The sequence below is a fragment of the Muscardinus avellanarius genome, assembly GCF_963383645.1.
Source record: "Muscardinus avellanarius genome assembly, chromosome: 12".
NCBI classification, from domain to species: domain Eukaryota; kingdom Metazoa; phylum Chordata; class Mammalia; order Rodentia; family Gliridae; genus Muscardinus; species Muscardinus avellanarius.
The window spans coordinates 104,863,541-104,887,962 of record NC_137798.1 but is presented as its reverse complement, the minus strand read 5'-3'; the positions used below and the strand labels follow the sequence as shown (position 1 = coordinate 104,887,962).

Sequence of the window (24,422 nt, the reverse complement as noted above, 5' to 3'; positions counted from 1 at the left end):
CTGAGGCAACATACTCTCTGGGGCTCAGCGACCGTCCTACCTGCATGTCCAGCTTGTTGACCCAGATGGGCAGGTTGGAGTAGGAGTGAAGGTTGAGGTCGTCCACCGCTTTCTGGACTCTGTTCAAGATCTCTGAGAAGGTCTTATGCTCATACATGCACGTCTCCAAGGAACGCACTTCCAGGTCTATTTTTTCTTCGATAATCAGCAGATCATCCACCTAAAGGAAGTAGATTTAGAATTTTAAACATCCATTCATTCTAATCCTTTGTTTTAGTATCTTTTCATTAACAAACAAAAAAAAAAAGGTCAAGGCAGGGGAAGCTCTCCATAAGCAGCTAATCCTGGCTGCTGGGGCAAGGAGGACAGCTGTCCCATCCGAGCCCCCACTGGGAGAAGGGACAGGTAAAAGAGCTGTGGGCTTCTCTCCTGCTCGCTCCTCTCCTGGGAGGGGCAGCCCGACTGGTAGGTCCAGAAGGGAGTAGGCGTGCCCTTCTGGCCCCCGAGGTAGAAGCCTGTGTGCTGGGAGTGGCAGGCTCTGGGCGGGAGGTTCACAACTGTCCAGCTGAGCTGGAGAGGAGGAAGGACGATGGCACCAAAGCACTCACGTCCTCGCCCCACCTGAACCTGTACACCACTGACTCGGCTGTCAGCCCCCCACCCCCCCGCCATGCCCTCTCCATGGGTTTCTAAGCTCAGGGCGTCGCTTAGTGCTAGAGTCCCGCCCCATCCAACAGCAGCAAACGGGTGAAAGGGTCGCCTTCTCAGCAGCCGTGGCCGGCCGGGGCACCAACGTGGCAGCTGACTAACTGCTGCTGTAACACGTCGCTAGGGCACTGGAGGGCTAGATTAGAGGCACCTTCTCCTGGAAGTTGAAGACGGTCTCTGCCAAGCGCTGCACGTAGGGGTCAAGTTTGTAGGACTCCCACACCAGGGCAATGCCTTCTGCAATCAGAGCCTGCACCTCCTTTTTCAAGCCGGCCACCAAAAGCGAGATGGTGTTGCGCTCCTCCACCTTCTCACAGGTGCGCTCGTAGGTGCGCACGCTTTCAATCAGCGAGATGGCGAACGGGTAAAGCTGGTTTGCCTGATGAGCCTTGTTCACGATGGCCAGGGGGACGCGGAAGCCGAGCCACTTGAGGTTCCGGACCTCCTTGGAGAGCGTGATGATCTCGGGAAGGAAGTTGACCTTGAGCCTGAGGACGCTGCCAGCGCGGCCGCGGGCTCGCGCGCTCTCGATGGTGAAGATGCGGCCGGACACGCCCAGGTTGCGCTGCTGCACCTTGCGCGCCCAGTCGTCGAAGATCTCCTGGGTGTTGAGCTTCATGCGGAAGCTGTCCCCGTCCTGCTTCAGCTTCTGCCCTTCCACATGGTTCTCCCAGCCTTTGCCCAGCACATCCTCCACGCGCTTCATGTAGGCCGTGAGCTGCCTGTCGATCTGCTTGGCCCAGATGATGGAGCCCGACACCGGCGGCAGGTCGCGGACGTGGCTCATCTTGCAGGCCTGGCTCTGCGGGTACTGGACCTTGAACTTGTCGTGCAGGGACTCGATATCATCCTTCACACGCTGGATCAGCTGCGTCTGGTACTCGCGAATGGCCCCGCGGATGTGAGGCCTGACAAACAAAGCATTGAACCTGGAGAAGATGCGGAACATCTCGTTGGCGTTCTTGGCCGTGCCCAGCTGGTCGCGGAGGCGAGCCGTGATGCGGGTCTCCACGCGGTCGATGCGCTCGTCATAGCGCTTCATGGCGGCCTCCCAGGCCTCCGCGCCCTCCTTGGACACGTCCAGCCCGTCCACCTCCTTGACGTTCTCGTAGGCCAGGTTCACCTCCTCGATGGCGTTTGCATCTGCGGCGTCAAAGAGGACCTCGGCCACCTTCATGTCCTGGGGCTCCGGCACCTCCCCTTGATTCTGCTGTGCGACTGCCGTGACCTGCGGGAAAGAGCGCAGGAAGTGCTTACCCAGGAAGTGGGCTTTGGGGGCCAGGTACACTCAAGATCATCAGCCAGCAATATGGGACTTTAAGCTTTTAGAAAAGAAACAAGATTTTTTTGGGGGTGGGGGGAATGGGGACTGAATAAGGAGGCATGTTATCTCTGAGCTACACCCTTAGGAGTTTGTTTTTTGTGTGTGTGGTACTGGGGATGGAACCCAGGGGCTTTTCTACCTCCAGGTTATACTCCCAGACCTATTTTATACTTTGATTTGGAAACAGGGTCTCACTAAGTTGCTGAGAGCCTCACTAAGTAGCTGAGGCTGGCTTCGAACCTGTGTGATCCTCCTGTTTCAGCCTCCCAAGAGCTGGGATTACAAGCGTATGCCATCATGCCCGGCTTCAGTTTTTATTTTTTATTTGGAGATGATCTCACTAAGTTGGCATACCACTGGTTCTGCCGACGATCCTCCTATCTCAGCCTTCCAGGTACTGGGATTAGAGGTGTGTGTCACCATGCCTGGTTAGTCAAACATTTTGTAACCACAAGTCAGCAAAGCCAAGTAGAACACTACAAATTTTAACTCTGCACCATAGAGGTTTTCTGACAATGTGGTTTTGTTGGACTATATTTCTGTGTGTAGGTGAGAGTACTGGGTGAGCTATACCTAAGTTACAGTATACTGGCTTCAAACCTGAAATCCTGTCTTAGCCTCCCAAATACTGGATTGGAGGCATGTACTATCGCATCCAGCTTGGATTATTTTATTTTGCAGTGATGGGAATGGAAGCCAAGGGCATTCTACCTCTGAGCTATACCCCCAGTCCTATTCTTCATTTTTCTTTTATTTATTTTTGTGGGTCTAGGGATGGAACCCAGGGGCATTCAACCTCTGAGCTACACCCCCTGCCCTATTTTTTATTCTTTACTTTGAAACTGGGTCTCACTGAGTTGCAGAGGGCCTCAGTAAGTAGCTGAGGCTGTCCGCGAACCGCAATCCTCTGGTCTCAGCCTCCGGAATGCTGGGATCACAAGCGTGCGCCACCACACCCGGGTTTATTTTTTATTTTTTGAAACAAGGTCTCACTGAGTTGAGAAGGGCCTCGCTAAGTAGCTGAGGCTGTCCGCACACCGTGATCCTCCAGTTTCTGCCTCCCGAATGCTGGGATTACAAGCATGTGTCACCACAACCGGCTACATTTTTTTAAATGGAAAAAAAGAACTGGTAAAGAAGAAAGGAAGAAGATGAAAAAGGGCTTGGCAAAGCAGAAAGAAGGAGCGATTTTGGGAAGAGAGGGCTAGGCTGAGCGGCGCACGCGGGCCCGAGCTCACCTGCGGCCTCAGCACCCTGACGATGACGGCTCTCAGCTGCTCGTGCTGCCTCCGGAACTTCCTCATCTGGTCGAGGCGAGCCTGAAGCTTCCTGTGAGCGGGGTTGATCCGCCACACCATCTTCAGGTTCTCTTCCCTTTTTCTTTTGACGATGTCTCTCAGCAACACCTGAAGCTTCTCGTATTCGTCGTCCCAAGTCTGAAACACTTCGAAGCAGGCGACCATGACCTAGGGCACAAGTAGAAGGCCCAGCTTACATGGGAGAGCACGCTCACCTGCTGCCTTGGGGTCGGCTTTCGACCTATCTAGACTTACCTTTTCAAATTCTTCATAAGCAACGTGCATCAATTTCCTAGTCCCCAAGACTTTGAGTAACTGAGAACTCAGGTCTCTTGAAATGGCCTCCACCAAACGCAGTGCCCTCTGGATGGGGTACTTTGTGTTTCGGATTTTCCTCAGGTGGGTGAAAATGGCGACGAGCGCCTGCCGTATTTTGTCCAGCTCGGTGGCGGACAGCAAGTCATTCAGAGGGAAATCCTTCATCAGGGGGTTGTAGTCGTTCACTGTCTCCAGAGCCTGTTTGAGACCTACATCAGCAGACAGACAGTTAATGCTTTCTTATAAAGTAGTAAAAGCAAGGAAACTCTAATATGTTCTTACACTGGAACATTTTGATGTTGCAAAGAATTGACAGAAATTGTACAACAGAACAACCCTGGTGTGGTCCCAGTTTTGCTTTGTTTTGGTACTGAGAATGAACCCAGGGGCATACTACCTCCGAGCTATTACTCCCAGCTTTATTTTTTTTATTTTTTGAAACAAGGCCTCAACTCACTAAGTTGCCGAGGCTGGCCTTGAACCTGTCTCAGCCTCCCAAGTACCGGGATTTAACAGGCCTGCACCACCATGCCTGGCCCAGTTTTGCTTTTTTAAGAGTAGGGTCAAGATGGGCATGGTAATGCACGCCTATAATTCCAGTACATGGGAGGCTAAGACAGGAGGACTGCAGGTTCGAGGGCAAGCTCTGCAATACAAGGACACTCTTAGAAACCTATTTACAAACAAACAAAGCTGGGGGTCATAGCTTGGAGGTTGAAGGCTCCTGGGTTCAATACCTAGTCCAGCATCACCAAAAAAAAAGGTAAAACTAGGGTTGGCCAGCTGTGGTGGCACATCCGGAGGACTACAGACTTGAAAACAGCCTCTCAGAAATGCAGCAAGATCCCCAGCAAACTAGAGAAACCCTAACCCAAAACAAAAAACGAAAAGGGTTGGGCTGTAGCTTGGAGGGAGCGTGCCTCTAGGTTCAATTTCCGGCATTACTAAAGAGTCAGGTCAAGTCATACGCACCCCACACCGAGGGTGGCAGCCACACAGACTACTTCTTGCTTTCTACATTATCTACACGTTCTACCAATGACAATTAAGTTTAGAGAAACTAAAATTCTATTGTCCTTGAGAACACTAATTAAATTTTATGCCAACTCAAGTCAGGCCAGTGTGTTATTACACACATCAAATCACAGAAGGAACCGCCTGTGTCTGGATGTCCTCTGGCACAAAGAGAGAAGTATCAGAAAAGAAATAAAGGCTTCAGAGGTATTTGGGGAGAAAAAAATCAGAGTATTCATTTCAGCATTAGTGGAAAATGAGGTCTATTTGGACCACTCAGAATAGGAGAAAGGCAGAGAAGGGAAAGAGGTAGGTAAAGACAGAAATACAGAAATAGAGGAGCACTGGCCAGCTCTCCTTCCTCACCCGTCCCACCTCTGGGCAAACAGCTTCTGCTCAGTTTAACCACTGTCAAAAGCACACCTGACTTTACACCACGGAGCCAAGCAGCAGAGAGACAGGGCTACTGGGGCTCTCTATACCGTGTCTAAACACCAATGGCCTCAAAAGTCCTGAAGGGAAAAAGACGACTATATGAAAACCTTTTTTTTTTTTTTTTTTGGTTCTGGGGATGGAGCCCAGGGCCATTCTACCTCCGAGCTATACCTCTAGCCCAATTTTTAAAATTTATTTATTTACTTATTTTTTTGCAGGTCTGGGGATGGAGCCCAGGGCCATTCGACCTCCGAGCTATACCTCTAGCCCAATTTTTAAAATTTATTTATTTACTTATTTTTTGCAGGTCTGGGGATGGAACCCAAGGGCATTCGACCTCTAAGCTACACCCCCTGCCCAATTTTTTATTCTTTATTTTGAAACAGGATCTCACTAGTTGTGAAGGGCTTCACTAAGGTGCAGAGGCTGGCCATGAACCTGCAATCTTCCTATCTCAGCTTCCCAAGTACTGAGAATACAGGCATGTGCCACCATGCCCGGCTAGAAAACCATTTTAATTCCCTAGAATTGAGGGAAAGATGCCAGGTGTGGTGGCACAAGCTTGTAATCCTAGCATTTGGGAGTGAGTCTGAGACAGGAGGATCACAGTTCGCGGACAGCCTCAGCTACTTAGTGAGTCTCCTTGCAAAGAAATAAAAGAGAAAGAAAGTTAAAAATGGGCATGGTGGAAACGTGCTTGTAACCAGAAAGTTAGGACAGGATGATTGCAGGTTTGAGGACATAATCAACATGAGACCTTCAGCAACCAAGACCTTGTTTCCAATAAAAATATTTAAAAAAGTGCCAGGGGGCACATCTCAGAGTAGAATGCCCCTGGGTTCAACCCAAGTACAGACACACGTAAGTGAAGTAGCAGTGCAGGGCTGGGGGCGTAGCTTAGCAGTAGGACTCTTGCCTGGTATGCGCAAGGTCCTAGGTTCCATCCCCAGAACCCCCTCCACCTCAAAACAGCACGTTTTATTAGTTTTCCTGTAAATTATCACATAAGAGACCTCGTGCAGCCAGGCCGGGGCCTCTCGGCCAGCCTCCCAGTCCTGGCGGTCACCTGTGTCGGTGTCGAAGCTGACGGTGGCATGGAACCGCTTGCCATGCTTCAGGATGTCCAGAGTCAGCAGGACTTCGGGGCTCTCGCGCTTCTCCTGGATGCGGTATAAGGCACGCTCCAGGTTGAGCCAAAAGCTGATCTCCTGTAAGGCGGTCCCGGATGCGGGATCTCGGTCGAGCTTGGTCACCTTTGAAGATACAACAACAGTCATTCAAGTGCATTCACTGTTCAAACAGAGAAGAACAGTATCATTAACGGGACACACATGACGAGTGAGAGGCAGGATGCTGCTCAGATCACTCTCTCGGGGCTGGCTTTTTTGTATGTGCGGTACTGGGAATTAAGTCCGAAGGCATTCTACCTCTAAGCTACACCCCCAGACTGATTTTTTTTACTTGGAAACGGTCTCACTACGTTGATGAGAGTCTCACTACTGGCCGAGGCTGACCTCACACCTGCAATATCCTGTCTCAGCCTCCCAAGTACTAGGGTTATAAGCATGCGACACCACACCTGGCTGGGGTTAACGTTTAAACAGTTCAAACTGCACCCAAAGTAGTGCCAGCACTGTGCTGAGCTGCCTGGCCCAGAAGTATCACTACCAGGTTATCACGGAGTCACCTCACGAACCAGTTTCCCCACAAATATTCATGTTACCACCTTTTACAAGTAACTCTCAATGCTGTGCTCTTACTTTTTGAATTTCTCGGATCCAACGGTTAACTCCAGATTGCAACTGGTTGAGAAAAGTTGGGTCTTCCACTTTATCTCCAAAATCCGTCACTTTGGGCTTTTCTCCGCGTTCGTAGCACTGTTTCGCCACGTTTGTAATAATCGGATGGATTGGCAGGCTGATCTCAGGAATTTCGATGTTCTGCTGTAAGTGAAGGAGTCCCATTTCAAGTTCTGCAATCTTTTTTTCGACTGAAGGAGCCATTTTATCACCATCCCTAGAAAGACAGAAAACATTAGGGCAGGCCCAAGAGACCTGCTGTTTGGGGCCAGGTGTCACTAGCACACATACTGTCTAATGGGCCAGGTGTCACTAGCACACATACTGTCTAATGGGCCAGGTGTCAATAGCACACATACTGTCTAATGCCAGGAGTGGCCCTCTAGACTCACCAGCCCCTCCCCGACCCCTAGTTTTCCATCAGCTTTCACACTGCATGGTAAACACCGAGGAACATGCCACCCGAGCCACAGAAGGAAAACAGCTCTTACCTGTCTGCCTTGCCAGACTCTCTGATGTAGGACTTGAAAAAAGGAGCCACCGCATTGCTAATGAAAGAATGCAGCGTCTCGTATGGCGAGTCTTCACTGAGCGTGAGGACGCGGAGCTGAGATGACACCGGCTTGTCGGCGTCAATGACAGGAGTGCGCTTAATGAACGCCAAGCTGAAGAGAAAGCAAGCCAGAGACGATCAGAACAGAGCCTCGTGCCCAACCAGCCTCAGTAACTGGCATTCTGTGCTGAATACAAACAAAAACTTTGTTTAAAAACCATATTAAGAATAAATTGCTGCTTTTTGTGATACTGGAGATGGAACCCAGGGGCCGTCTCTACCTCCAGGCTACACTGCAGCCCTACTTTATTTTTTATTTGGAAACAGCCTTGAACCTGCAATCCTCCTGTCTCAGCCTCCCAAGCACTGGGATTACGGCGTGTGCCACCATGCCCAACTCAAATTGTTGCTTTTCTAACTGTGAAATAAACGCACTGCTTGTCTTTCTTTACCCACTATGTGAGAACTACTGAATCAAACTTTTGGTTATGAAATGTTCTCATGAAACCAGGCAGAGATAAATGTCTCATCTATGGGTTGATTTACAATCTTGGCTTAAAACTGACCTATCCTAGCAACTGTGAGCTACAAACCAAGAGGCACTTAAGCTGATCTTGCGCTAATTCGTACCTCCTGCTTGCTGTTCTAGGCCTCACCGCTGCGTCCTCCAGCGAAAGCTGCTCGCTCGCTCGCTGCAGAGGCATCTCAGCCCCTAGCCCGGCCTATCAACTGCCCCGGCCTCACTCAAGCCCCACCTGACTGCATGCCCGTTCCCTACACATCTGTGTGTGTGCCTGCTCGAGAAATCTATATGCACCTGCTCAGGCCCTAGGTCACCCTCCAAACCCAACATCGGTGTGACTTCTCCACAGGCTCCCCCTAGTCAGAAGCCATCTCCTGGTTCCCAAGCTACTCTGCAGAGTATTACAGTTGGTGTGCACTTGTCAATCATCCTCTCAAGACCAAACCTTCCTGGGACGAGGAACCGAGTTGCATTTCTTTGCAGACCACTCTATATTTACTGTTGTAGCCTACATACAAAGTACTTGAAGTTAGCTGATTTAGTTTTAAGAAACTAACAAAGCTTGAATTTTCTAATTCCTAGGCCAGTACTGGATATACAATACTTCACGTTACTCAAAAAGCCAACAAATGACTTTTATGGCACATTGGGAGCTAACAAAGTTTTAGCAGCATTATTGCCAAAAAATGTACAACCTGAATCTAATCCTGGAGGCTTCAGACAAACCTAGTTGAGGGACACTCCACAAGTCACTGTTTGTAAGCATCAAAAATGTCAATGTCAGCTGGGTGTGGTGGTGTATACCTCTAATCCCAGCACTTGAGAGCTAAAATAGGAGGATTGCAGGTTCAAGGACAGCCTTGGTTACTGTAGAGGGACTGACTCTCTGTAACTTAGCATGGCCATTTCAAAACAAAAAATAAAAAGGGACGAGGTGAAGCTCAAAGGTAAAATGTCCCTGGGTTCAATCCTCAATAACACACACACACACACACACACACACACACACACACACACACACAAATAAGTCGGGTGTGGTGGTACACCCTTGTAATCCCAGCATTTGCGAGGCTGAGACAGGAGGATCTGGGTTTGAGGACGGCCTCAGCTACTTAGTGAGGCCCTTTGCAACTCAGTGAGACCCTGTTTCAAAATAAAGAGTAAAGAATAAAAACTAGGGCTGGGGTTATGGCTCTGAGGTAGGATGCCTCTGAGTTCCATCCCCACTACTGCAAAAAAAAAAAAAGTTGCCATTCTATCTACCATCCATGCCTCTTCTGTAATACTGAAATTACTGGAAAAAAAACCCAAAACTATTGACAACCAAAACAAAATCCAGCATCTACGTATTTAAATTTGGACCCTTCCACTGGAAGGCAAATTGGTACTGTCTTTTGGAAGGTGGGCATCTGGTGGCATCAAAACCTGCAGATGCTTTGCATCTGAACAGCAATGCTACCTTCAGGGTTATCCTAAAAAGTGTCAGGCCTGTAGATGAGAATGTTTACCTGAGAGTGCTGTTAGATATGGTAAGCACTTATAGCTCAAACAGAAGATGAATGTATGACATGGCAATTAAAGTTCTTTAGCTGGGTGTGGTGGTGCGCACTTGTAATCCTGGTATTTGGGAGGCTGAGACAGGAGGGTCGCGAGTTTGAGGCCAGCCTCAGGTGATTAGTGAGGCCCTCCGCAACTTAGCGAGACCCTGTTTCAAAATAAAGAGTTAAAAACAGGGCTGGGGGCGTAGCTCAGAGATAGAATGACCCTGGGTTCAAACTCCAGTACTTACAAAAAGCAAAACAAAAAACACTTTAGACCTATACAGACTTGGAAATTCTCTTAATCTGAAGACATGAGACCAAAGGTCATGAATTTAGTCTGAGAGTGCTCGGGTCAGCCTGAGTCAGTGAGCACTGGTGACGAGGTCACAAGTGCAGACGCCACGGTGCGCGCACACTACCTACCTGTTGGACTTCACTCCATAATGGATGTCAATGTTGATGTTATAGGAAATGAATTCTTTTTCTTCTTCTCCTTCATCACCAACATCCTCTACAAATCACAATGCCATCATGTTAGCGTCACGTCAACAGCTTGTTTCTTATTTACCAACTGCTTAGAGAACGATGATCCCCACCTGCCCCTACCCGACCTTTAACCCCTCAGTCACTCGGTGCCACTTCTCCCCGTCCTGCCCGTCTCCGACTACTGCCTTGGTGGCCTGCGTGCCGTGAGGTGCGGCGAGCTTGGGTAGCTCGATGGCCCACGGGAGCCCCCCACGCTAGCATACTCCCAGCGCGTCCTCAGCGCGGAGCACCCGGCACTGCGCATAGCGGACGCTGAGCCCCACTGCTTGGCAGCGCGGCTACCCTTCCCGCTTTCTAGGTACCAATGTAAGTAAAAGCTGGAAAGCGCCACACTGAGCCTTCAGAGGCCCGCGATTCCAAAGTGCAGACCGGCCGCGCAGACCCCCAGGGCCCGGAGCCCTTCACCTGGCCTGCCCCGCCCTCCGCAGCAGTCAGGCACTCCACAGCTCCTCTTCTGCCCAGGAGGTGTGAGGACGCCGGGACCATGCTGGGTCCACACAGCACAACCCTGTGCACACAGGGCTCCCTTCTGAAAGCATGGACTCCACACTTGAAAGCCCAGTTCTTGGGAGGCTGAGATAGGAGGATTGCAGGTTCATGGGCAGCCTCGGCTACTCAGTGAGGCCCTCGCAACTCAGAATAAAAAATGAGGCTGTGGTGTGACAAATGAACAAACAAACTGCGGGAACTTAACTGTAAGAGCCTCAAGAAACATGGGAGGCTGAGAAAGGAGGATCGCAGGTTCACGCCAGCCTCCCCCAGGAATAGCGAGGCCCTCTGTAATTTATGAGACCCTGTTTGAGAATTAAAATAACACAGGGCTGGGGTGGAGCTCAGAAGCAGAACGCCCCTGGGTTTAATCCCCAGTATGGGAGGGGGGGTTTTCTAAAAGGGCTGGCTGTCAGGCATGCACATTTTTTGGCTTGATCTATGTTGCCAAATCCCCCTCCACTGTGGGGAGGGACTGTGCCAAACTCCTCCAGTGAGAGGGGCGTTTTACCACGAAACTATGGCCCCCAGCCTCTCCAGTCACTAGACTCCAGGGCCGAGACTCTGCCAACCTGAGGTTTCTTTCAGACTAAAACTATGAAATCTGGGTGCACAGGGCCTGAAACAAAGGCAGTGTGTGAGCCAGGCGTGGTGGCACACGCTTGTAATCCCAGCATTCGGGAGGCTGAGACCAGAGGATCATGGTTTGGGACATCCTCAGCTACTTAGTGAGGCCCTTCGGCCCTCCGCAACTTAGTGAGACCCTGTTTCAAAATAAAGAATAAAAAATAAGGCTGGGGATGCTTTGTTACTTTTCAGATGAGAAAAACTAACAAACACCCTCTAATAACTTTACAGTAAAGAACAGGATATATTAATACTTATTTATTTAGATGGGTGTGGTGGCGCAGGTTTATAACCCCAGTACTTGGGAGGCTGAGACAGGAAGGTCATGCAGGTTCGAAGCCAGCCTCAGCTACTTAGCGAGGTTTTCAGCAACTTAGTGAGACTCTGATTCTAAATAAAATATAAAATAGGTCTAGAGGTATAGCCTGGAGGTAGAAGGCACCTGAGTTCCATCCCCCAGTACTACACACAAAAAAATTATACTTCTATTGCAGTACTGGATAATGAACTCAGGGCCCTGCACATGCTAAGCAAGCGCTCTACCACCAAGTAAATCCCCAACCCAAGATATCAGCTTATATAATTTTAAGAAAGAGGAAGGAGTAGGTAGCAGAACATCCTAGTATGCCAAACCCCTATTTTTTTTTTTTTTTTTTTTTGTGTGTGTGTGTGTGTGTTTGCTGGGGTAGAATCCAGGGCCTAGAATTCTACCTCCAAGCTCCAGCTCCAGCTCTATTTTATTTTTTACTTTTGAAACAGGGTCTCACTCAATTTCAGAGAGCCTTGCTAAGTTGCTGAGGCTGGCCATGAACCTATGATCCTCCTGTCTCAGCCTCCCAAGTACTGGGATTACAAGTGTGTGCCACCATACAGGTCTACCTAGCTGGGCGCGCGCGTGCACGTACACACACACACACACACACACACACACACACACACTCTCTCTCTCTCTCTCTCTCTCTCTCTCTCTCCCTCTCTCTCTCTCTCTGTGGTACTGGAGTTGGAATCCAGGGGCATTCTACGTTATCTCCAACACTGTATTTTTTATCTTAAAAATAGGGTGTTGATAAATAGCTATGGCTGACCTTGAACCCGTGATCCTCCTGTCTCAGCCTCACAAGCGCTGGGATTATCAGCGTTATGCCAAGTGTGTGTGTGTGTGTGTGTGTGTGTGTGTGTGTGTGTGTGTTACCCAGGGACATTCTACCTCGGAGCTAAACCCCCAGGCCTATTTTTAAAAATTCTTTATTTTGAAACAAGATCTCATAACTTGCAGCGGGCCTCACTAAGTAGCGGAGGCTGTCCATGAACCCCAATCCTCCTGTCTCAGCCTCCCAAGTACTGGGATAACAAGCGTGTGCCACCATGTGCAGCTTTTTTTTTTTTTTTTTTTTTTGGTGGTACTGGGGGTGAAACCAGAGGCTTCCTACCTCCAGGCTATACTCCCAGACCTATTTTATATTTTATTTGTAAACAGGCTTGCCAAATATTTTTAGTTAAAAAATCTAAGCTCACATCAAGTGTGGTGGCACACACCTGTGGTTCCAGTACTTGGGTGGCTGAGACAGGAGGATCGTAGCAATTTAGGGAGACCCTGCTTCAAAAATAAGATAGGGCTGGAGGTGTAGTTGAGAGATAGAATGCCCCTGCTCAACCCTAGTACTACAGGGCTTTTAATATGTAAATAAGCCGGGCTGGCAGGCTTGTACTCCCCGGCTTGGGAGGCTGAGACAGGAGGATCGCACAGGTTCACAGCCAGCCTCAGCTACTGAGTGAGGCTCTCAGCAACTTAGTGAGACCCTGTTTCCAAATAAAATAGAAAATAAGTCTGGGAGTATAGCCCAGAGGTAGAAAGCCTCTGGGTTCCACCCCCAGGACCACAAAAAATATATACATTTATATTAAAACAAATATATGTAAATGCACACTCATGTAACATGTATTTACATATTAGCATAAATATATAAATATAATATGTAATACACTTACAAAACACATAAATATGAAATATACAAGCATATAAATTTTTTACACAAAAAACCTTAAAGACTCCGCATGAATGAACAGCATTTTCTAGCTACTCCATGTGCCCTCGTCACAGGATAAATCGCGCAGCCTGCAGCCCCCGAGGCACGGTCAGTAAACGTGAGCCCGCGCAGAGGGCAGAGCCGCCCAGGCTGCGCAGTCCCCGCGTCCGCACCCCACTGACAGACTTACGACACATTTGGTAAAATGCCGTCCCATTACTTCTGCCTTTTGCAAACTGTTTCACCCGGGTTTGACCCGTTCCAAAATGACCCCCCAAAAAAATCCCTCAAGAAGAACCTCAATCTAAAGCTGCTGTCAAGGTGGTGGGAGGTGGTGGGATTATGAAATATTTTCCACCTCGTTTCTGAACCTGCCGTAACACTGCTCTATGATTTATATAAAAAGACAAAGTGTCCTTAAAATAACTCAGGCAACATAGAAAGTGCGAGTAATCACTAGAGGACAGCACGACACAACTAAAACATGCTGCTCACTGGCTCATTACCCCAGGCCCACCTGGGCGGCGTGCCTGCAGACCCAGCGGCCTGCAGACCCAGCGGCAGCGGCCCGGGGCCTCCCAAGCAGGGGCTCCGCGGGGATGCTGCAGCCTGCATGCGGCGGCCTGGGCACGCCCGTGACGTCATCCTGGGAGCCCGGGCGCCTCCGCTTCCCACACCCAGCTTCTCAGACCAGGCAAACTTAGGGAAGCCCCGTCACAAGCGTACACTTTGGGTTCATCTTTCCATGCATAATCCCTATAAATAGATGAGATGAAGCTTCATTGTCTGAATTCCATTTACAGAACTTCCGTTATTTGATACACTGCCATCACATTACTTATTTTTGCCTTTTTGCAAATTATTACAGGTTCCAAATAAAAATGTGATATTCTATTTCCATAAAGACATTTCAAAATTGTTCAGCGGAGGAAAGACATCTGACTGTTGATTCCTATAGCAAAAAGGCTCTTTGCTAATGCCGTTATATTTAGAATCTTGGGTACAAACACAATCCTGTGTGTTTTATCAGGTAGTGTATTTCAGTAAAGCCTGAATCACCTCCCTGATGTCCGAGGCAAGTTCTGGCTAATACACAACATTCCAACATCATCAAAGAACCAGGAACGCGGGGCCTGCCGAGTCCCTGTGCGCAGGCTGCAGTGACCCGCACGGGGCCTGTGGCCTCGCTGGTCCACCTGAGGGTCTGCTGAGCCTCCGGAGATGTTCAAAGGGGCACTTAGCACACACTCTTCACTCTGGAAAGACTAGCTTGAGGCGTTGCACACTGCCCGTGATTTATATCATTATGCTGCACACCAAGTGAGCACTGTGTCTTGTTTAATGAAATAAATGAAAGGCAGCAGCTGAGTTAGCCTAAGAACCACACCGCCCTCTGAGCAGGCGGGCATGTTTTCACAGCGTGATGAGCGGGCGGTGGGAGGGACAGCACCCAGTGAGGAGCCGCTGCGCTGCTCCCAGCTGCTCGCTACATCCCCAGCCCTGTTTTAGTTTTTATTCTGAAAAAGGGTCTCATTACTTGCCGAGGCTGTCTTCGAACCTGCGATCCCCTCCTGTCTCTGCCTCCCAGGCATGTGGCGCCATGCCCGGCCCTCGGCCCTCCTCTTCTTTAACCTGGGGGGGGGGCTCCTCTTCTTTAACCTCGCCCTTTCCTGTCTCCGGTGGGCTTCCTTGCCCCTGGACAGCCTCCACTTGGTGCCCTGCTGAGGAGCTGTGTCCTGCCACAGACAGCCTCCCCTGCCTGCCTGGAAGCTAAGAACCTGCTGAGAAGCCTGAAGATGCCCCCACAGCATCCTCAGTGCACGAGGGCGGCATTAAACCCTACGTGACACTCCCGTGTGACGTCAAGCAAATTCACTTCGGAATTTCCATAAAAGAGAGAAACAAGGACGTAAGAAACTAAGTTATTCATGCTTAAGGAGCCAGACTTGGGATTAAAAAATAGGGCAGAAGTGTAGCTCAGAGATCGAATGTCTGAGTTACATCCCCAGACCTGCAATAAATAAATAAATAAAAATAAAAAAGGGCTGGGGGTATTGCTTAGAGGTAGAACGCCACCGGGGTCAGTTCCCAGTATCAAAAAAAGGGGAAAAATAACTGATATAAAATCGATTAAAACAAACACTCACACTTTAATAGATACCAAGTAATTAGAGAGATTAGTTCTCAGACTTCAGAATCCTCCTTAACACATCCTTTTCTCTCCTGAGTCTTAAAGTGCTAGGGCTCTGGCCACTTTCCACTTCTGGAGACAGCTGCTCCAGAGCTTTTCTCTGGAATGGACCCTCTCTTATCTGTCCTCCCACTTCCCTAGCTAAGCCTCTTATCTTCCCCTAAAAGACAAAACAAAACAAGCAAACAAAAAGCCCTAGGTGCCTCCAGTTTCCTCAGGAACAAAGCTAGACCAAATCTCCCTGCGCTCCGCCTACCCTGTCCCCAAGGCCCCCAGCTGCACGCTACATCCCCAGCCCCGGTTTACTTTTTATTTTGAAACAGGGTCTCATTACTTGCTGAGGCTGTCCTCGAACCTGCGATCCTCCCAAGCGCCTGGGGACAGGTTCCCCCAGCTTTACTTGGTCAGATGAAGCGTGTCTGGCCGCTTTCCTTTACTGCACACAGATGTCACTCACCCGCACACTCGGCCTCATCTTGCTGTGGAAGGAAGCTCTGTCCTGCGGGGGAGCGGCCACGCCAGCGCAGGAAGCCAGGCGGCGGCTCCTCCTGCACCACAAGACCTGGGCTTGGCAGGAAGATGTTCCCTGTGGACTTAATCTCGGGGACTGGGCCAAGGCCAGAAACAAGAGCAGGGTGAGCATCCCCAACCCAGATCAAAGCCCAAAACGTGTGAGCGCGGCAGCTCAGAATGGTCCACACTGGAGAACTTCAGAGCTCACACTGGTGATGCTCAACTGGTAAGACCTACGCAAAAACCCCAAATCCGACACACTTCTTCTTCTTGGTGGTACTGGGGTTCCTGGAAGCCCTTCTACCTCCGGCCTACACTCCCAGACCTATTTTATATTTTTTTATTTGGAAACAGGGTCTCTTAAACCAGCGCAGCTGGCTTTGAACCTGCGCGATCCTCCTGTCTCCGCCTCCCAAGCGCGGGGATTACAAGCGTGCGCCACCGTGCCCGACGAAAATCTGACACACTTCTGCTCACAAGCGTTTCGGATAATGAATTCCCAACCTGTCTTATATGTTTTTAGTCATTAATTCACTAAATTTCTCCATTCTTTCTGAAAATTAAATTCTCAGAAAATAATTGAAAATCCCACAAAATCCTTTCCTAGAAGACTCTCCACACGATTACATCTTTCCAAAGTTGGGTACTATAAAATGTTCTAAGCTAGGAGGCATGGTGGTACAGACTTGTAATCCCAGTACTTGGGAGGCAGAGTCAGGAGGACAGCAGGTTCACAGCCAGCCTCAGTTATTCAGCGAGGCTCTCTGCAATTTAGTAAGACTGTTTCAAAATAAAGAATAAAAAATGGGGCTAGGGGTGTAGCTTGGAGGTAGAATGCCTCTGGATTTAATCTCCAGTCCCACAAAATAAATAAATGAATAAGCTGTTCCACTTTTGTTGTTGTTGTTTTTTGGTACTGGGGACTGAATCCAGAGGCATTCTACCTCAGAGCTATACCCCCAGCCCAATTTTTTTTTTTTTTTTTTTGGGTACTGGGTTAGAACCCAGGGGCTTTCTACCTCCGGGCTATACTCCCAGACCTATTTTATACTTTATTTGGAAACAGGGTCTCACTAAGTTGCTGAGAGCCTCACTCAGTAGCTGAGGCTGGCTTTGAACCTGTGCGATCCTCCTGTCTCAGCCTCCCAAGTGCAGGGATGACAAGCGTGCGTCACCATGCCCGGCAGATCTATTTTTTTATTCGTTTTGAAACAGGGTCTCACTAAGTTGTGGAGGGCCTCAGTAAGTAGCGAAGCTGGGCGCAAACCTGTGATTCTCCTGTCTCAGCCTCCCAAGTACTGGGATTATATGCGTGTGCCACCATGCCTGGCTTCCTGGTTTTTATTCTTTATTTTGAAACAGGGCCTCACTAGGTAGCCTAGGCTGGCCGCGAACCTGCGATCCTCCTGTCTCCACCCCCCGCGCTCTGGGATTGGTTACAAGTGCGCGCGCCCGCCTGGCTCTAGTCTCTTTCACATTCACTAGTCATCTCTGTGTTAAATAAAAGAGGCGAAGCCCCAAATGACCTGTCTCAGGAAAAACTGTGATCACACCCTTAAGATGAGTACGTACCAAGGCAGCCACTACTTTCAGCCACAGTGGCAGTTTCCAGCCTCGGATGCTCAGATGAACACAGCCCGCCCTTGACCCCGCCAGTCACAGGCCGGCAGCTCCGCCCGCGAGGCCCTGCCCCACAAGCAGGCACTTCAAGCCAAAGCGCAACTCACTGTCCCGCTGAGGGATGGACAGAGCTGGCCACCAGCTCATAAGCACAGTAAGGGAGTGACTTCCTGCAGACTCGGAATTACAGAAAGCAGATTCCTCTTTTCTTTTCTTCTTTAGTTTTTTCGGTGGGACTGGGGGTGGAACCCAGGGGCTTTCTACCTCTGGGCTATACTCCCAGACCTATTTTATACTTTATTTGGAAACAGGGTCTCACTAAGTTGCTGAGAGCCTCACTAAGTAGCTGAGGCTGGCTTCGAACCTGTGCGATCCTCCCGTCTCAGCCTCCCAAGCGCGGGGATTACAAGCGTGCGCCACCACGCCCGGTTTTTAACAAGACTTTTTAAAAAATATAAGCACTTGGGTTTGGGAGGCGGAGACAGGAGGATAGTGCAGGTTTGAAGCCAGCCATGCTGGCTTAAGAGACCCTGTTTCAAAAAAAAAAAAAAAAAAAAGGTCTGGGAATGTAGCCTGGATGTAGAAGGATTCCAGGAACTCCAGTACCACCACCACAAAACAAACACACACACACACACACACACACACACACACACACACACGTTGTAATCTTCTTTCCATAAGAAAATAGAGAGCTGGCTGGGCATGTGGCGCGTGCTTGTAGTCCCAGTACTTAGGAGGCCGAGACAGGAGGATGCAGCTTTGCGGCCAGCCTCAGCTACTTAGTGAGGCCCTTTACAACTCAGTGAGACCGTTTCAAAATAAAGAATATAAAATTGGGCTGGGCAAGCAGTTTGGAGGTAAAAGGTCCCTGGGTTCCATCCCCAGTACCAAAAAAAGAAAAAGAAAGAAAAAAAAAGGAGGGGGGGCTGGGCACTGTGGTGCACACTTGTAATCCCAGTACTTGGGAGGCTAAAAGGAAGATTGCAGGAAGTCCAGCCTCAAAATAAAATAGGCCAGGTGTGGTGGTGCACTCATGTAATCCCAGTACTCGGGAGGCTGAGACAGGAGGATCACCAGATCAAGGACAGCCTCAGCAATATAGTGAGACTCAACAACCTAGTGAGACCCTGTTTCAATATAAAAAAAATAGGGCTGGAGATGTAGCCTAGATGTAGAATGCCCCTGGTTTCAATCCTCAGTATCACACACAAAAATAAAACAACAACAACAAAATAAAAGTAAAAAGCTGGGGATATAGCCTGTGGGTAGAATGAACACTCTTGGGTTCAACCCCCAATATCAGAAATAAATAAAAATAGAAGGGTTAGGGATGTAGCTCAGGGGTAGCGTCCCTAGGTTAAACAGAAAGGAATAGCTGGGCATCTTGGTGCACGCTTGAATCCCAGTACTTGGGAGGCTGAGAAGGGAGGATCGCAGGTTCGTGGCCAGCCTCAGCTACTTAGTGAGACCCTGTTTCAAAAAAAAAAATAAAATAAAATCGAGCTGGGGTGTAGCCTAGAGGTAGAATGCTCCTGAGTTCAATCAGTACCCCCCACAAAAAAGGAAAGGGATGTTAGTTAAAAGCAATTTCTCTTGTTCATAAAATAAATATTATTTCATCATGATTGGTAGTCTTTTATTTAAATAGTTCAGATTTATATTCCCTGTCAACGTAAGCCTACCTCTTCATTATAATCAACTACTGGATGCACGTATTGTTGTTGTTGTTTTTAGGTCTGGGGATGGAACCTAGGGGCATTCTACCTCCGAGTTACACCCCCAGCCCTATTTTTTATTTTTGAAACAGGGTCTCACTGAGTTGCAGAGGGCCTCACTAAGCAGCTGAGGCTGTCTGCGAACCACGATCCTCCAGTCTCAGCCTCCTGAATGCTGGGATTACAAGTGTGCCCACCACGCCCGGCTAGATGTACATATTTGATTCAATGCCAATATTAACTCGAACACTACCCCATATGAAAGTCCTGCCACAAACTCCTCACATCTCAACGCCTCAGGGAGGAGCTGGGGTGCAGCTCAGTGAGGAGTGTGCGCTTCGCATGTACCAAGCTCCAGTCCAGTCCCCGGCACCTAAACAAACAGACAAAACTGCCCTCACGTGGCCAGGATGCGAGGAAGACCAATGAGACCATATTTAGGAGGCTGCAACAGGGGACTGCAGGTTTAGACACTTAGAGACCCTTAGCAATTTAGTGAGACCCTGCTTCAGAAGCAGAAAAAGGGCCGGGGTGTGGCTTGGAGGTAAAACGCCTCTGGGTTCAATCCGCAGCATCAAATAAAATGAAATAGATGGGTCTGACTGGACGATCTGGCTGAAGGCCTAAGACTGGGGCTCAGGACTGGTGAAGAAGGTGGGGTGCTGGCCCTGCGTCAGGGACTTGCATTAAGGTGACCTGGGCCTGCCCAAGCAGGCCCAAGTGCTCTGATGTAAAAGAAAACTCTAGATCCACCATGCATTTGGCCAAGAGAAAAATGTCTCTTTGGACGACTTCGATGCTGACCAGAGCCCTGGAGAATGTGCTGAGACGACAAAGCCTGAAGCCTCCACTAAGGATTATAACAGGAGCCCGAGCCTGGGCTTCACTGGACTGAGTACAACATGGAGAAATGTGTCCTCCTAGCCCTTATAAAACACGAGCTATAGCTGGGCACACACTTGTAATCCCAGCACCTGGGAGGCTGAGACAGGAGAATTGCAGGTTCAAAACCAGCCTCAGCTACTTAGTGAAGCCCTCCACAACTTAGCAGGACCGTTTCAAAATAAGAAATAAGCCGGGCGTGGTGGCGCACGCTTGTAATCCTAGCATTTGGGAGGCTGAGACAGGAGGATCGTGGCTCTGAGAGCCTCAGCTACTTAGTGAGACCCTCCACGACTCAGTGAGACCCTGTTTCAAAATAAAGAATAAAAATAAAATAGGATCTGGGTGCGGTGGCGCACGCTTGTAATCCCCGTGCTTGGGAGGCTGAGACAGGAGGATCGCGCAGGTTCGAAGCCAGCCTCAGCTACTTAGTGAGGCTCTCAGAAACTTAGTGAGACCCTGTTTCCAAATAAAATATAATATGGGTCTGGGAGTATAGCCTGGAGGTAGAAAAGCCCCTGGGTTCCACCCCCAGTACCATAAATAAATAAATAAATAAATAAATAAATAAATAAGGCTGGGGTGTAGCTCAGAGGTAGAATGCCCCTAGGTCCTATCCCCAGTACCACAATAAATAAATAAATAAATAAATAAAGCAAAACAGGGTGGGGGTGTAGCTCAGGGATAGAATGCCTCTGGATTCAATCCCCAGTACTGTAAAAAAACAAACAAACAAACAAACAAACAAAAACAAATAAATAAAAAACATCCAGAGCCGGGCGTGGTGGCACACGCTTGTAATCCCAGCATTCGGGAGGCTGAGACCTGGAGGATCGCGGTTCGCGGACAGCCTCAGCTACTTAGTGAGGCCCTCTGCAACTCAGTGAGACCCGGTTTCAAAATAAAGAATAAAAAATAGGGCAGGGGGTATAGCCCGGAGGTCAAATGCCCCTGGGTTCCATCCCCAGACCCGCAAAAAAAAAAAAAAAAAAAAAAAAAAAAAAAAAAAAAAAAATCCAAACAAAAATCCACCACATGTTGTAATAAAAAATAAATAAAATAAGCTAGGTGTGGTGGCACACACTTGTAATCCCAGTACTTGGGAGGCTGAGACAGGAGGATCATCAGTTCTCGGCCAGCTTCAGCTACATAGTGAGACCCTGTTTCAAAATAATAAAGAAGAAAGAAAAAAAAAAAAAAAAGAAAAAGAAAAAAGAAAAGCTGGGCGTGGCACAGGCTTGTAATCACAGAGCCTGGGAGGCTGAGACAGGAGGATCGCACAGTTTCGAAGCCACCACAGCTGCTCAGTGAGGCTCTTAGCAACTTAGTGAGACCCTGTTTCCAAATAAAGTATAAAATAGGTCTGGGCCTATGTCCTGGAAGTAGAAAAGCCCCTGGGTTCCACCCCCAGTACCACACACACAAAGGAAGAAACAGGGCTGGGGGTGTGGCTTGGAAGTAGAGTGCTCTGGGGTGCAATTCCTGGTACTACACACACACAAAAATAAACCAACCAACCAACCAATGAAATCATATGGCATAAACTTGGATTAATTGTTCAATCTTTCCTTAGATTTGTTAGTGAAAAAATAAACTATATTAAATTGCTGTAAATATCCAGGATTTTTATAACTACCGGAAATGAGGCCCGATTTCAATTTTAGATAGTCTCATTCCTTATTCAACTTTCAAAAGTGCAAGTCATTATGGAACCAAAATCTGGACGCCTGGACAGTGACTCTGCCAAAAGGAAGAAAAGCATAGGACTTAAACTTGTTTCCCTTTACCTGTGATAATTTTAGCAAAATTAATTCTAGGATGCTTGTGAAAAATGAATGACTAATGATCGCTCTAGAAGCAAAGAGCACAACTTCCAATTTTTTTCATTGAAAGAAATCATGAGCACAAGGTTTAAAAAAAGCCCACTGATTTTAGTAAATAAATGGTGCAATAAAAATAAGATAAAGAATTGGCTATGGCTAAACTATTCAGAACATAACTTAAAAAACTGAGGTTAAGATTATTTTAATTATTTTATGTAACACGTATATATTATATAATCATTTTATATGTCAAAATTATTTTAACGTAGAGGTACTGAAAAATGACCAGAAAGACCTAGGCCGGAACACTGACAGTGGTTCTATCTGGGTGGGAGAACTGCAGGTGATTTTAATCTGTCTTTTCTACAACTAAACCTGCTGGCAAAAAAGCAGATGAATTAATTTCTTTTCTTTTTTTTCCTTTTTTTTTTTTTTTTTTTGTGGTACCGGGGACTGAAACCAGGGCCTCACGCACACTAGGCAAGGGCTGTACCACTGAGCACATCCCCAGACCTTCACTTCTTTTTTAACACTAATGATTTCCAAGGGGGAATGCACAATCCCAAACATTAGCAGCAAACATTCCTACTTCAAAGATGCACAAATAGCTTATGCACTTTGAACATTCCATATGGATATAAGAAAAAAATTTGTATACTTTTCCCACTTCTGGCCCAAACCAAGGATACAATGAAACACTTCTGAGCCAGAATAGCCTTTGAAAGCAACGAACGCCCGCGAAGGAACCCAAGTGTGTCGAGGGTGGGGCCCATAGCGCGGCTCTCAATGGACAGGCACGAACACAGCTTTTTGAAATCGTAGGAAACTTGCTGGCAAACCTTCTCGGACAGCCTTCGATCCTTAGCTGCTAACCTCAAAACTGATTTATCCCCCTGGGATCCCAGCCGGACGGCGCCACACCCATCCACAGCTTGTCACAGCTGCTCTCCAACTCGTCCTTTGGAGAATGGGGAAGAAAGCCCGGCAAGTCCCAGGTCCGGGCGGATGTGGGTGTGCCTCGGGGGCGTCACACCCGGGTGTCCAGGGGAAGCAGACACCCCAACTAGCTGCCCGGCTGACCAACCTGTGAGACAGGCTCAAATATGACGGGCGGTCACTAGGCTCTTCTAAGCACTGCACAGTATCCTACGGCCCGATGAGCGAGGACAGGCGGCAGACTGGGGGCCGAAGGACTAGGAGTAGCCGGGGACCTTGGGGGTCTCGACCAGGGCCCGGGCTTCCTCGCCCGTCCGTCCGTCCGTCCGGCCACGACGCCGGCCGCCCCGGGGAGGCCGCCCCGTGCGCGTCCACCCGAGCCCCGGCGCCATCCCGCCGGCCCGGGGCTGGGCCCCGCGGCTGCCCGCCCACCCCACGGCCGCCCCCCGCCCGGAGCCCCTGCGGCCCGAGCCCAGCCCCGCCCCGCCCGCAGGGAAACCGCAGGGCCCATGTGACCGCGGGGCCGCGTCTCCACCCTGCTCGGCCATCTTGCGGCCGCGCAGACAAAGCGCCCGGCGCGGCGGCGGCGCACCTTTGAGGGTGGAGCGCTCCACCAGCACCGTGTGGACCTGCGGGTCGGACAGGAACTTGCGCATCTGCTCCAGCGCGCTCTTCTCCTCCAGCGCCGCCTCGAGCGCGGCGGGCGCCTCGCCGCCGTCCTCCAGCAGCAGCGGCACCAGCTTGCGCAGGTGCTTCTGCAGCACCGACACGTCGGCCACGTTCTGCACGGCCGACACCTCCAGGCCGGCCGAGCCGTCCTCGCCGCCGCCGCCCCCGGGCTCCGACATGGCGCCGCGCTCGGGACCTGCGGGCGGACCGAGAGGGCGGCCGCGAGCGGCGAGCGGCGAGCGGCGAGCGACGAGGGAGAGCAGAGAAGCGGCGCCCGACGCCGCGCCGTCCGCTAGCCCACGGCCGACTGCGGGAGCCCAGCCGGCTCCGCCCTAAAGGCAGCCGCGCCCGCCCGCCGGCCGCACCACCGGCGCCGGCTCGCGGCTGCGTCACCACGTCGCGCATGCGCGCGGCCGGGAGGAGGCGCCGCCGCCGCGCGGCCTTCTGGGACTTGTAGTCCAGGCGCTGGGCGGGGCCGCGCTCTGCACCCGGGTCCCGGTTTTGCACCCCAGGTGGGAGCAGGCTGCGGAGGGACCCCGACGGTCTGGTTCACTCCGGTAGACTAAGCGAATAGCACACAGCCAGAAGATTACACAAAGAGTGAATGAAGCCGGGGGTGGTGGCGGCGCGCGCCTATAATCCCCGTACTTGGGAGACTAAGAGGGGAGGATCGCAGGTTCAAGACCAGTCTTAGCAAATTTAGCGGGACTCGGATTCCAAATAAAAAATAAAATAAAAGTCGGGCGTGGTGGCGCACACTTGATCCCAGCATTTGGGAGGCTGAGACAGGAGGATCGCAGGTTTGTGGCCAGCCTCAGCGACTTAGGCCCTCTGCAATTTAGTGAGGCCTTTGTTTCAAACAAGAAAA

The 24,422-nt window shown here is 49.7% G+C and overlaps 1 protein-coding gene across 1 annotated transcript in view; it reads right to left on the bottom strand.

The window, feature by feature from the left end:
* Window positions 1-23,733, bottom strand: part of DYNC1H1 (dynein cytoplasmic 1 heavy chain 1) — a gene marked incomplete at both ends in the record, with an annotated part of 72,782 nt that extends 49,049 nt beyond the window's left edge. The window contains 9 exons of the mRNA XM_080708200.1: window positions 41-220; window positions 860-1,936; window positions 3,271-3,498; window positions 3,586-3,857; window positions 6,164-6,350; window positions 6,858-7,113; window positions 7,388-7,561; window positions 9,937-10,024; window positions 23,478-23,733. Coding sequence (XP_080564326.1) covers window positions 41-220; window positions 860-1,936; window positions 3,271-3,498; window positions 3,586-3,857; window positions 6,164-6,350; window positions 6,858-7,113; window positions 7,388-7,561; window positions 9,937-10,024; window positions 23,478-23,733 — 2,718 coding nt within the window. The remainder of the gene's footprint in view (window positions 1-40; window positions 221-859; window positions 1,937-3,270; window positions 3,499-3,585; window positions 3,858-6,163; window positions 6,351-6,857; window positions 7,114-7,387; window positions 7,562-9,936; window positions 10,025-23,477) is intronic.
* Between the last annotated feature and the right edge of the window lie 689 nt (window positions 23,734-24,422).